The sequence below is a fragment of the Pteropus vampyrus genome, unplaced genomic scaffold (assembly GCF_000151845.1).
Source record: "Pteropus vampyrus isolate Shadow unplaced genomic scaffold, Pvam_2.0 Scaffold51, whole genome shotgun sequence".
In the NCBI taxonomy this organism is placed as follows: domain Eukaryota; kingdom Metazoa; phylum Chordata; class Mammalia; order Chiroptera; family Pteropodidae; genus Pteropus; species Pteropus vampyrus.
The window spans coordinates 6,242,662-6,254,631 of record NW_011888832.1 but is presented as its reverse complement, the minus strand read 5'-3'; the positions used below and the strand labels follow the sequence as shown (position 1 = coordinate 6,254,631).

The 11,970-nt window shown below is 53.2% G+C and overlaps 1 protein-coding gene across 1 annotated transcript in view; it reads left to right on the top strand.

The window, feature by feature from the left end:
• CUNH16orf78 (chromosome unknown C16orf78 homolog) overlaps nucleotides 1–5,629 on the top strand; it is a 14,423-nt gene extending 8,794 nt beyond the window's left edge. The window contains exons 4-5 of the mRNA XM_011360190.1: nucleotides 3,144–3,393; nucleotides 5,482–5,629. Coding sequence (XP_011358492.1) covers nucleotides 3,144–3,393; nucleotides 5,482–5,629 — 398 coding nt within the window. The remainder of the gene's footprint in view (nucleotides 1–3,143; nucleotides 3,394–5,481) is intronic.
• Nucleotides 5,630–11,970: the final 6,341 nt, after the last annotated feature.

The window sequence follows — 11,970 nt, the reverse complement described above, 5'->3', positions numbered from 1 at the left end:
ACCTGTGCCTGGCACATAGGCACTCAGAAAATGTTAGCTGACGTGCACAATTATCATTGCTATTCTGATTACTAGGTTTTATTTTTCCTATATGAGACCCACCTTGACCCAGAAGAGGGTCCAATGTCTCGGGAAAGGCTATGGCCCCTTCTGCAAAGGGGTTCCCTTTGTGTTAGTGAGGACATGCAGCTCATAATTTTCCTAGTTTCCACCGTGCACAAACAGGGATGGCTAAGGCCACCTGACCCCGTCACCCTCCTAGGGACCAGCCGTCAGTCCAGAACACGATAAAGAATCCCAGTTCAGCCACTAACTCATTATGAGACCCCGGGCAGGTTACCGCCTCCCTCCTGGGCGCCGCCTCGCACGTGTGTAACTATGGGAGGCCCAGGCTCGTCGCCCCTGACATATCCTGGTGACGTTCCCGAGCTTGACTGATGGAATCGCACCAGGAAGAACAATTCGCCTACAAAGAGAAAGAATCAAAGTAGCATCGGCCTGGAAGCACAGTGGCAGCACAGTCTCCTGAGAGTGACGATCCTGTCCCCGCCCCCCTGGGGGTCGCCATTGGGGCGAGTGAGTGATATTTGCAGATGCAGAAACACTTAGGGACTTTCTCCGCCACGTATCCCCTCATCTACAGAGAATGCTCCAGAAGATGGAACCGGCACCAAATTAGGAAATAATTGATTTAAATCAAATCTATAGACACACTTAAAACCAGGTAGCACAGAAAGATTGAAATCAAAAGGATAAACGAAGAGATAATAAATGCAAACCGGTGAAACCTTGAAACCCACACACAGTAAAACTACAGCAACTACCGATCCACACTTAGAAATGCAAAGAGAACCATATAGCAATGCAGCTGTAGTTGGGAATTTTAATACACCTGTTTCATAACCAAACAGGTCAGATAGACAATAACAAGACGCACATAGAGCACTCTGTCGGTGCAGTTAACAAACCAGACCTTTATATTCGAATAGAGAACACTCATTTTGATATGGCCGAAAGTATTTACAAAAATCATCTGTGTTTTCACCACAAAAAAAACACAAACAAACAAAAAAAAAACACAACAACATTAACATTCAGAAAAGCAAAGATGTTAGGGCTACCTACGTTATTCTAAAGCAATAATTATAAATAAAATTAAGATCAGAAGATACCCCACCTTAACAGCTGGAAATTCAGAAACATGCTCCTAAAATAGCCTTATAGCGAGGAAAAAAAACTAATGAAAATAAGCCTATTTGACACTAAAACCTATGAATGAAGGCAAAATATACGATTAGAAGAAAATGTACAGTAAGAACTAAAAATAATGGTTCTTCATAAAACTAAAAGTGACAAAAGGAAAAACTAATACTTTTATGAATTTAATAGGATAGAGGAATCATTAATATAAAAAGATAACTGATTGATTAAATATCATCTGAGATTAATGAAATACAAGGTAAAAAGTAGTCAAAAGGATAAATCCAAAGCTAGCTTTTTGAAAAAGCAAGTGATGAATAACATGAAGTTATCATAAGTCTTGTTAAAAAGAAAAGTAAAAATAGACAAAATTTTGTATGAGAAAGGGTATGCAAGTACAAATAAGAAATACGTTAGATGAATTGTAATAGAATACTACATGCACCTCTGTACAATATATTTGAAAATCTAACAGAAGTGGATAATTTTCTCTCACTATAAATTATCAAAATTGATATTATAAGGAGCAGAAAAATTCGAACAGAGCAATTTCTGAAGTAAAAATCGAAAATGGTTGACGCCATCCCACTAAAAATGGTTTCCCGCCAGGTTCTAGCTAACTTTTAAAGAACGAATAATCTCAGTGTTCCTTCAACTATTGCAGACTTTATAAAATATGGACATTTCTGCATTAATAGCAAACCATCATAATCTTAATGTTAAAACGGTATGCAAAAAACTAGGCCAATCTCACAGTAATACACATGCAAAAAATATAAAAACTCAGCAAATATGCTCAATGTATGAAAATATACCAAATATGGCAATGTATGAAATGAATAATACACCATGACCAAGTGGGATTTATTTATTATAGCAGATTAGGAACAGTTAGGTTATCAATATCAGGATACCTAATACCATAATTTATTACGTCAATAAATTAAAAGAAAAACCATATGATCATTGACGATACAAAATCAATAAATAGAATTGAACAATTATTACTAATAAAAACTCTACGCTAGGAGTAAAGCTGTTAAATATTGTAAGACATATACCAAATATAGCGGCAAATATTCTAAATGATGAAATGCTAAAATCATTTTAATTAAAATCAGGGACAACACAAGGCATGATTTCTGTCATCGTTATTGGCATCGTTTTGGAGTCTACCAAATGCAGTCTGTCGAGAAGAGTATATAATTTTTATAAATATTAGAAGGAAGATGTTTTCATTTTCCCTTGATATGACTGCATATCTGCAAAACTTAATTCTGGTCGAAAATTAATAAAAGTCGGTATGGTGGTTGTTGTAGTAAAAAAAAAAATTTGAACAATAGTCTTCTCTCTACTCATCGTACCAGTTGGAAATGGAAATGGGAAAAATACATTCCACCTTCATAAGTAAAAATTTGTAAACTACTTGGGAGTAAATTTAAAACAAAGAAAAAACTTCAGGCCTCCAAACTCTAGCCCCAGTGGCATCCCCACATGCGGGCAACACCAGACTCGACCTTGCGCACATTTCCGCCTCCGCGCTCTCGTGCCTGCCGTTCCTCCCGCCTGAAATATGTTTCTCCCTTTGCCCTCTACTAAACTATTTATGCTTTAAAAATCCAGCTCAAAATCGATCTCCGACATCTCCCCTTACCTCCTCTAGGCTGAAGTTCCTTTTAAGGTGAACTCCGTCTGGGAAGGGCAGGGGGTGGGAGCCGGGGGGGGGGAAGTTGGGGAGTCGGGGAGAAAGGCGGGGGCGGGGGGGGAAGGACAGGATTCAACAAATGCCGAGGAGGACCTAGGAGGCCTTGAAGAGACCTCGCCTCTCAGAACGGGGATCCTTTGAAGCCCATGCGGTGTTTCAGGCCTCACCCCCCTCCTGCCTACCCTAACCTCTAACCTCTGTCAGCATCCAGCTCCCTGTGACATCTGTTCAATTTCAGACATAGAGATCAAGGACGGCACTGGCCTGGATTCCACTCAGCGGTCAATACAATACCGACAAAGCATCGTGGACCCCATATTGCAGGATACTCTCTTTCCTGCACGGAAGTCGACCCTGCTAAGGGAGTGGGTGGGCAAGATCCCCGACGGCTCTTACGATCGCAGGCTGAAGAACCTCGTGGAGAAGGGGGCCGAGGCCAAGATGGAGGTCGTGAGGATGCTGAAGCCGGAGGAGGTGCTGAGCTGCCGGTGAGAGGCCCGCGGTGCCGCCGGGGCGTCCTGGGAGGATGGGCTTTGCTCTCTGCTGTCTCTGGTCCAGACCGGAGACCAGGGAGGGTGGCTCTGTCTTCGAGTCCCAAGGGGCCGCTCCAGGGCAGAAGCCGCACCTGCTCGTGGACCATGTCCCGGATGCACATGACTTTTAGGCGCTGCCATTCTGAGGCCAGGCCCTTGGATGCTTACACAGCCTCTCCAGCCTTTCCATGTGTCCCACAACAGAGACCCTGGCCGTCACTCAGTCAGGGAGGGGAGAGCTGCTCGCGGCCTGTTTTCACAGGCAGTCGCCCCGAGAGCCTTTCCGCTGGCCCCACCCCAGGTACTGCCTGCTGTGCGCTTGGGTTTTAGACTCTTGAAGGGACCATGAAGGAAGTGTGGAGCCACCTGGTGTCCACTGCTTGGACAAAGGGGACCCCTTCTCACTCATTCTTTATTTATCAGGACCCACTGGTTGTCAGCCACACCGAACAGTTTGGTCTCTAGCCCACAGTTCAAGTATCTGTCCCCAGCCCGTTGGACCCTTTACTGTAAAGGTGGGAGGACAAGGTTCGGGGACCGCAGCAGAGGAGGTGGCGGGACCACAGGGTGCCACTGTCCTCCTCGTCCTCGCAGAGTTGGCCGCGGTGAGCTCCGCTGCTGGCTCAGGGTGCCGAGCGTCCAATGCCCCACCGCAAAGCCATGCTCTGCCCGCTGGCTGGCCGCACGATCGACAGGCAGCCTCCAGGCTAGAGGGGACTTCCTGTTCCTGCCACTTCCGGGGCTGGATGACTTTGGCTGTGGCTTTCAGATTGACAGCGTGGTTCTGATCCACTCTGGCCCACGGACAGCCTGCCCGGGCTCCAGGGTGGGGGAGAAGAGATTCGGACAGGGCCTCTACCCTCCAAGGAAGGGGCGGGGATGTTGGAGAGATGGCATCCAATAAGCCATTAGAAAAACATCTAAGAAAAGGATGAAGTTGTCTGGCATGGGATGCCAGCGAGTGCCCACTCACGCACACGTGCGAGACCCGCCAGGGCTGTGCTGGCCGAGTGGGACGGGGCAGACCGTGGCCAGAGCTGTCGGGGAAAGGTCGTCCAGGTGTGCGGACTGGCGAGCGGGGTCTGAGTCGGCTGTAAAAACAGGCAAGCCCTGGGCAGACCTCGAAAGAGAGGCAGGGCCGTTCCCAGTGCGGGGAAAGCCCGGGTTCTGTCAACATGCAGCTCCTCCCCGGCATCTGTAGCAACGCAGCAGCCAGCGGCCTGTGTAGGGGCCCCATGTCCTTGTACTAGAGCGGGGAGCAAGGTCAAGGTTGATGGTGGTGGGATAAAAAGCTCCCGGGATATGATGGCAGAGGCGATCTCTGGGTCACGGTGCAGACGGGATCCGTTCCGCTCTTCGGTATAAGTCAGAAGTGTGGGGCCTCAGGCTCATATTTCAAATCGACGTCCTAATTGTTTGAGTATCATTAATAGGAAATGCTCGCCTCTGATCCTACGCTCTGCCTTTATTCCCACTGTCCCGGATTTCGCCCAGACCTGGGCATCGTTCAGGTGGCGCACGCATGGCAGCCATGGGAGGGTCACCCAGCGATTTGCACCCTGGTCTTCTCTCCCCCTCGGCACAGCGTCACGGCCGTGCCGCACCTGCTTCTCCCTAACGCCATCTCGATGCCAGCGGAGCGGTCCCCGCGATGAAGGTTCCCGGCTCACTTCACCTGCCATGCGGGTGGAATTTCCTATTTTCTATTGTCGATAGCCCCAGGATGCACCCTTAAATTATATAGCTTTCCTTTCCATTGTCTTCTCTTCTCGAGACGAATAGAGGGCCTGAGCGGAGTTACTGAGTCAGGGATAGTGAAGCTTTTGGGGGGACGGGGCAGGCAGGGGCAGTGCTTAGTACATATGTTGCTCAAAGTTTTGCCAATCAAAATCCCTCCAACTCCGTGGGGGTCCCACTCCTCTGTAAGACCCGGTCCGCTCCGTTTCGGAGGTCCCACGGTGCTTAAAGCCGAGCTCCCTTCAGTCAAGTTCAACGGCGCAGTGTTTCCGCGCGCGGCTGACCCTTCGGCCTTGTCTTGCGCAGGTACCTGAGGCTGTCCGAGAATAACGTTCGGACCCTGCTCAAGCTGTGCAAGGACGCAGGACAGAACGTGGACATCCACCCGCACATGGTCGAAGGAGAGATCGACTCTAAGAAGGTGTTCGCCCGGAACCCCACCGTGGCCCTCTGAGGGGCCCCGTCCCTGGCCCCCGCGGGCCCCGTCTGCAGGCAGACCCTCGGCCAGCAGAGGCCACCCTCCGGCACACCGTGCCTGGCCCCTCGGAACAGCCTTCGGACAGCGGGGAGCAGAAAACACGTCTAAGCTGCATGGACCACGGTGCTGGTGTGGCGTTTGTGCCCCTCACGGTCAGACTCGGGAGGAACCTGGCCGTCTCCCCGGCAGAAGAACACCCCCGAGGATGGGCTTCTTGGGAGGGGAGTATTAGAAGAAGTGCATGGGGGCCCAGCGTCCCCAGAGGGACCTCGGGAGAGACCGAGGTCTGAGGGGCTGGTTGACACACACGCCACAGGTCTCGCACGCCGTGTGGCCTGGCTCTCCGGGGAGCCGGGTCTCTTGTACGTCGCGTAGGGAGCCGACAGGGGCGGGCAGGGGGAACCTCGGTCAGCACACGGAAACAGGGCGACTTGCTCGAGAAGCCACGGAGGACAAGGGAGCTGCTCGGGGCGCACGGACGAGAAGCAGCAGACGGGACGAGCACAGGCCCTCGCTCGTTCTCGCCTCGCCAGCTGCGTCCCATGGCGGCCCTGCTGCATTCCCCCTGTGGTCCACTGGGACCCCGGGGTCTTCTCCTGCAGGGCTGGAGATGTACCAGCTTTTCCTCTGGGATCACTAGGAGGCCCGGATGCAGGGCGGTGTTCAGGCAGAGGGGAGCCCAGCCCTTCCGATGTCACAGAGGAGCCGGGGGAGGCGGCAGCACCGCCACCCCCACCCCCCACCCATCCGGAGCTCTCCTCACCTGGCGGAGCGTCAGGCTGATGGGTAGCACATTTGTCATCCGACACTCAGTAATTATATGCAGTGCACCCCACCTGGCTCCTCCAGACCCCCCAGGGCCCACATTCTCCCCGGCCTTTTGCAGATTTGGACCCACAGGCAGGCGGGGAGAGGGCAGACCTTGCAGTCATCGGGGCCATTTGCTTCCGAGCATATCCATTTCCTCACTCACCGCATGTCTCCCGAGCCTCACCAGGCCCGCCGTGGGTGGGGAGGCCTGGTCCTGCCCGCACGGGGCACAGGGTCCTGATGGCAGAAGTGACCCCCTCATCAGCACAGTGTAATGAGCGCTGCGAAGTGCCTCGAAGGCCTGGGTGGGCGGGGGAGAGCAGATAGAAAAGCGTCTTGGAGGTCGATACTTCTAGTGTAAAACATTTAAGAATGAAGAGTCCCCCGTGCTTTTGCGTGGGAGGGAAGGGCAGGCTGAGGGACCAGCATGGCAGCAGGTCAGAGGCCAGGGACGCCGCGTCCTGCTGGGGAGCCGGCAGGAGGTTCGGGGGGCCTGGCGTGGAGGACCGGTGGGCAGACGGTGCGTTTACGGAGGGTTTGTTAGCAACGCCGGGGGAGGGGGCTTTCCCTCGGCGGTGGCCATTCATTCATTCATTCACTTGGGACGCATTTACCGAGCACCCATGTGCCAGGAGCTGTCAGGCCTACTGGGGATTCCGCGGTGAACGAAAACAGCATTCTTGCTTTCGTGGAGCTCGATGGATAATATGCCTCTCGACAACAATCTCAGCAACGGGCGAGAACATAAAAACGGGCGGAGTGAACAGAGAGGCCAAGCAGACGGCGGGGAGCGTGACGTGAGCTCGGGTGGCCCGCGGAGGCCTCTCGGGAAAGTCGACTTACTCTGTGAATGAGGAGGCGGTGGCCACGTGCCACCCCAGAAGGGACAGCTCCAGCAGGGGGACAGCAAAAGCAAAGGCGTGTTCATGGGACCGAGAGGCCGGTCACTGTGGCCAAAGCCGGGGGAGGAAGGGGGGTAGGGCTTCGGTCAGGCTCTGTGGGCCGTGGGCTGGAGATGGGGTTCATTCAAATCGCAGCCGTCAGAGGGGATAAGTGAGGAGAGATCCCTGTGGCTTCCCAGAGGAAACCCTGTGACGAAGGGACAGCCCGTGGCCAGTCGAGGAGGTGGGTCAATTCGCTATGGCTGCATAAGAGAATACCCCCTAACGTAGTCAAAGACAGACCGCCCCGAGTCCACAGTCGGCCGAGCGGCTCCACTCTGGGCTGGGCCCGGGCTAGCGGGTTAGCTGACGGTCGGCTGGCCCAGGGTGGCCTTGCTTGGCATGGCTGGTCTCTGCCTGCTGCATCTCGTCCTCTGCTAGGCTGGCCCGGGCTGCCACTCGTGGTGGTGGCAAGGTTCCAAGGAGTGTGCAGAGCCTAGGCTCAGAGCTGACACGCTGTCACCTCGTGACCGTCCATAATGGCCAAAGCAGGCCCCAGAGTCAGCTCAGACTTGAGGGTGGAGGATTAGGCCACCCCCGGAAGGAAGGGGCTGCAGAGTCCCACCGCAAAGGGCCGGGGTGCAGGGGGTTACGCAGCTGGGCAATCAGATTTTGCAGTCAGGCTCCCACGGAGGCTGTCACGCAGTTCAAGAAAAAGTTAGAGGCTTCAAATAGTGGACGGCGGTGGAAGCAAATCGGGAGTACATTTCAGAGGCGGAGCTGACGGAATTTGTCACTGGGTGAGGCATGAGGCAGGGGACGTTCTTTGGGCAGAGTGACTTTTGGGTGCCTGAGATGAGATGGGGGAGCAAGGGAGAGGAAGGCAGGAGCCAGGGTTCAGTCGGGGCTGGTCGGATGGGAGATGCCACCAGCACCCACGGTGCCATTCCAGCTGGCAGGAGGAGCCACAGGCTCCCAGCCCCCCAGGGGGAGCTGCTGTGGGAACCCCTCCTGTCAGCCTCCAGATGTCCATGACTGGAAGCGGGGGAGGAGGGAGGGAGGTGAACACAGGAGGGGGCTGCCCCACCCCAGCTGCAAGCTCCACGTGGGCGCTCTCTGTAGTCCCCAGGCACATGGAGCCTCTGATTCAGCTTCCTGATGTTCTGGTCACATGAGCCTACAGTGAACCCCAAGGTTCACAGAGAGCGTTGAGAAGGGGGTGTCCACCTGCAGCCCTGAGCCGGGTCCACGGGCGGCAGCACCAACTGCGAAATGACCTCGTGAATGCAGCTACACTGCATTTTCTAAGTCCTTCATCACCAGACACAGAGGCACGCCTATACCAGGAGCAGAGTCACACAGGCACAGACCCCTGGTTTATGACGAAGGCGGCATGGTGGCACAGCGACCTTTTCACTCAATCAGGCTGGTCAATTAAATATCCATATGGAAAAAGTATTGACCGTCTGCCTCCTAGCATATGCAAAAATCAATTCCAGATGGATGCAGATTGTGCAAGCTCTAGATGAGACAACCTCCAGAACCTTGGGGTAGGCAAAAGAATTCTAAACAGAACACACACACAAAAAAATAATAAAACATTAATAAATTACGTTATATTAAAACTAAGAACTTCTACTTGTCAAAAGACATTGCAGAGTGAAGAAGCCAGTGACCCGAATGGGAGAAGATGTATCTGGCCTTATAACCAGATGACATTTTTAACTCCTATCAATCAGTTTTTTAAAAGGCAGGTAACTCAACAGAAAAACGGGCAAAGCTCTTGTGTAGGCATGCCACAAAAGAGGTTAGTCAAGTGACCAGTACACATAAGCAATGTCATTAGTCATCAGAAAATGCAAATTAAAAACTCAAGGCAATACCACACAGGAACACCCAGCAGAATGGCTCGGAATGAGGTGGGGAGCGGCCGGAAGTCCCCACTCCGAAGCGGGCTATGCTGGCACAGCCACTCCGGAAAGCTGGCAGTGGCAGCCAGAGGAGAAGTCACACCTGCCCTATAGGCCAGTATTTCCATCCTTGGACGCACACTTAACGGAACTACATGTGCGTGTGCGCTGAGAGGTGGCTGCTTGCCGTAACAGAGCCAACACAGAATCACTCCAGATATCCATCAACGGTAGCAAAGATACTGCAGTATGAGGGATAATGCATAAAAACGAGACCGAACGCACAATGTGGGTGCATGAACCACACGCACTGTACCATGCAGAAGGAGCAAGGTGGAAAAGAACTTTTACAGCAGCCAGCCAGGCGCACGTGGCAACAGTGTCAGTCAGGAGGGTGGCGCTCCTGGGGGAGGGCGTGTTGTGGTGGGTGGGACCCCTGTGGGTCACCTGGAGTGCAGGTTACACAGCGGTTCACCTGTGAAAATTCACTGACCTGTGCACTTGAGGGTTTTTAAAAGTATCCTCAATGTTTTTGTAGCAGAGTTCTGGTTTTGTTTGCTAGAAACAATAGGAACCTCAGAAGTGAGGCGGTTCGGTGGTCCGGGGTACGGACTCCAGCTGCAGGACAAAGGGATGTGGACTTCAGCCGCAAGATGAAGGCCTGGGCACGCAGCGTGCAGCACGGTGGCTGATACCTGGGGGTTGCTAAGAGAATGGATCTTGAAAACTCATCACAAGAAAAAAAATGCATGTTGTACACTTGAAACTCATATCATGGTCTTTGTCAATTATATCTCAAAAAATAAAGTTCCAGGCGGTTCAGGTTCTTCCCCTCCCCTCCCCGCCTTCCCCTGCCCGACACGGTGGCAGTTTCCGCTCAGCGCCACCAGGTGGGGCTCGAGCCCAGTGGAAGAGCTGCACCCGCCAGAGACTGACCGGGGCGCTGGTGGAGTCCTCAGCCCAGCGAGGGCCGCTGGGCCCCAGCCCGAGCCCAGAGCGGGTGGGCAGAGCCATAGCTGAGAGCCTCTGGGCACATTACTGCTCCGAAGCTTCAATTCTCCCCCCCAAATGGGGACAAGGAATGCAATTTAAAACGGTGAGGTGTCTTATACCTAATTAGACCGGAAAATATTAGTAGGCTGGGGAATGCCGGAGTGGCCCAGATCTGGAAACGAAGGCATCCCGAAGCCTCGCTGGCGGGGGGAGGCCACTGCGCCTTTCCCGGAGAAGGTACGGGCGTCACGGCGACAGCAGCTCCACTCCTGGGGATGTGTGCCAGAGAAGTGCTGGCACGGGAGAGACGCTTGAGGACGTGCGAGTGTCCACGGGCAGCTGGGTGCTGGAGGCAGACCCCGCCTGGAAGGTGGATGGCAAAACGTGAAAACCAGACGAGCTGCGATCCACTAACCTTCACACCCACTAAACACACACACCCGTAAACAGTGCGTTGCTTATGGGGACACGTACAGGTGCGTTGGGACAGCTGGACTGGGGTTAGGAAAGGAGGGGGAAGGAGGGAAGGAGGGAAGGAGGGAGAAAGAGAAGGAGGGAAGGGAGGGAGGGGAGAGGGCAGGAAGTTTCTAGGCTTATTGTACAAAGAAGATTCTAAGGAAATTTTCGTAGAGTCTCCAGCTCTTAGCGGGCACTCACTAAATGATTTTCTGCGTGTGCCTCTGTATAATCATATTAACCAACTGCATACTGAGCAACAGGCAATGTCTTCAGCTCTCTAATACAATAGAGAACAGACCAGAACAAGAAGAAATCCCTGCCACCATAGCGCTGACGTTCCGGTGGCTCTGAGCCTCATCCCGCAAATGTGGGATCAAAGAAACGCACGTTCTCCAAAATCAAACGACTGAGAATCCAGCTTTGTGCCCGCCCCTGCCACGCTGGGCTGGCGGCAAAGCCCATTTCTGTCATGGCGGGGACCCCTTTCTCGCATCTCCAAAGTCCTGGGACGTGGCACAGGGGTATGTAGGAGTCCCAGCATATGGTGTCAGGCCACACTGGTCACTGCCGAATAACTGCAGGTCACAGTCCACAAAGGCAAAAAGGTCCCCTTTGCTGGGCGGCTCCACTGGGTCTGCATCACGCAGGCCTGGGGGTTTCTGCTAGGAGGCCCCACGGCTGGGATGCAGCCGCTGAGAGGGGCTGTAGCCGTCCCTGTCTCTCGGGAAGGGCGCGTCACCTCCAGGACACTGCCCACAGCAGTTATATCTGCCCCGCAGCCATGCCGACACACTTCCCCCCACGGCTGTCACTTTCCTGCCATCCCAGGCTACCGGGCCAAGGCAGAGACTTGTCTGCTGATACCTTCTGCTCCTGGCCTGGTGACAGGAACGTCCTGTGGCAGGCGAACCAGATTCCCTCTCTCCTGTGGAAAAAGGGGGAGGGAGGGAGAAATTCAGAGAACCAAGCATGATGAATTCTCAGGCTTTCAAATTCTCCAAGAGGGCAAACAAAACACAGATCGAACTCACGGTAACTAGCCCTGGCACCCTTCACACATGCAGGTTTTTACTTCCCTCGTACACAGTGGTCCAGGATGTGTGTTCTAGGCACTGGGGGGGGCCTCAGGGAGTGGTGCGATGGTTGATGGTGAAAGTGACGATAACGAGGTGGCTATACCAAGTCCGGTGATCAGGTTGCCAACAATAGCCAACTGGCAAAAAGGGAAAATACGTATTATGTATGTATGTGAGTGTGTGTGTGT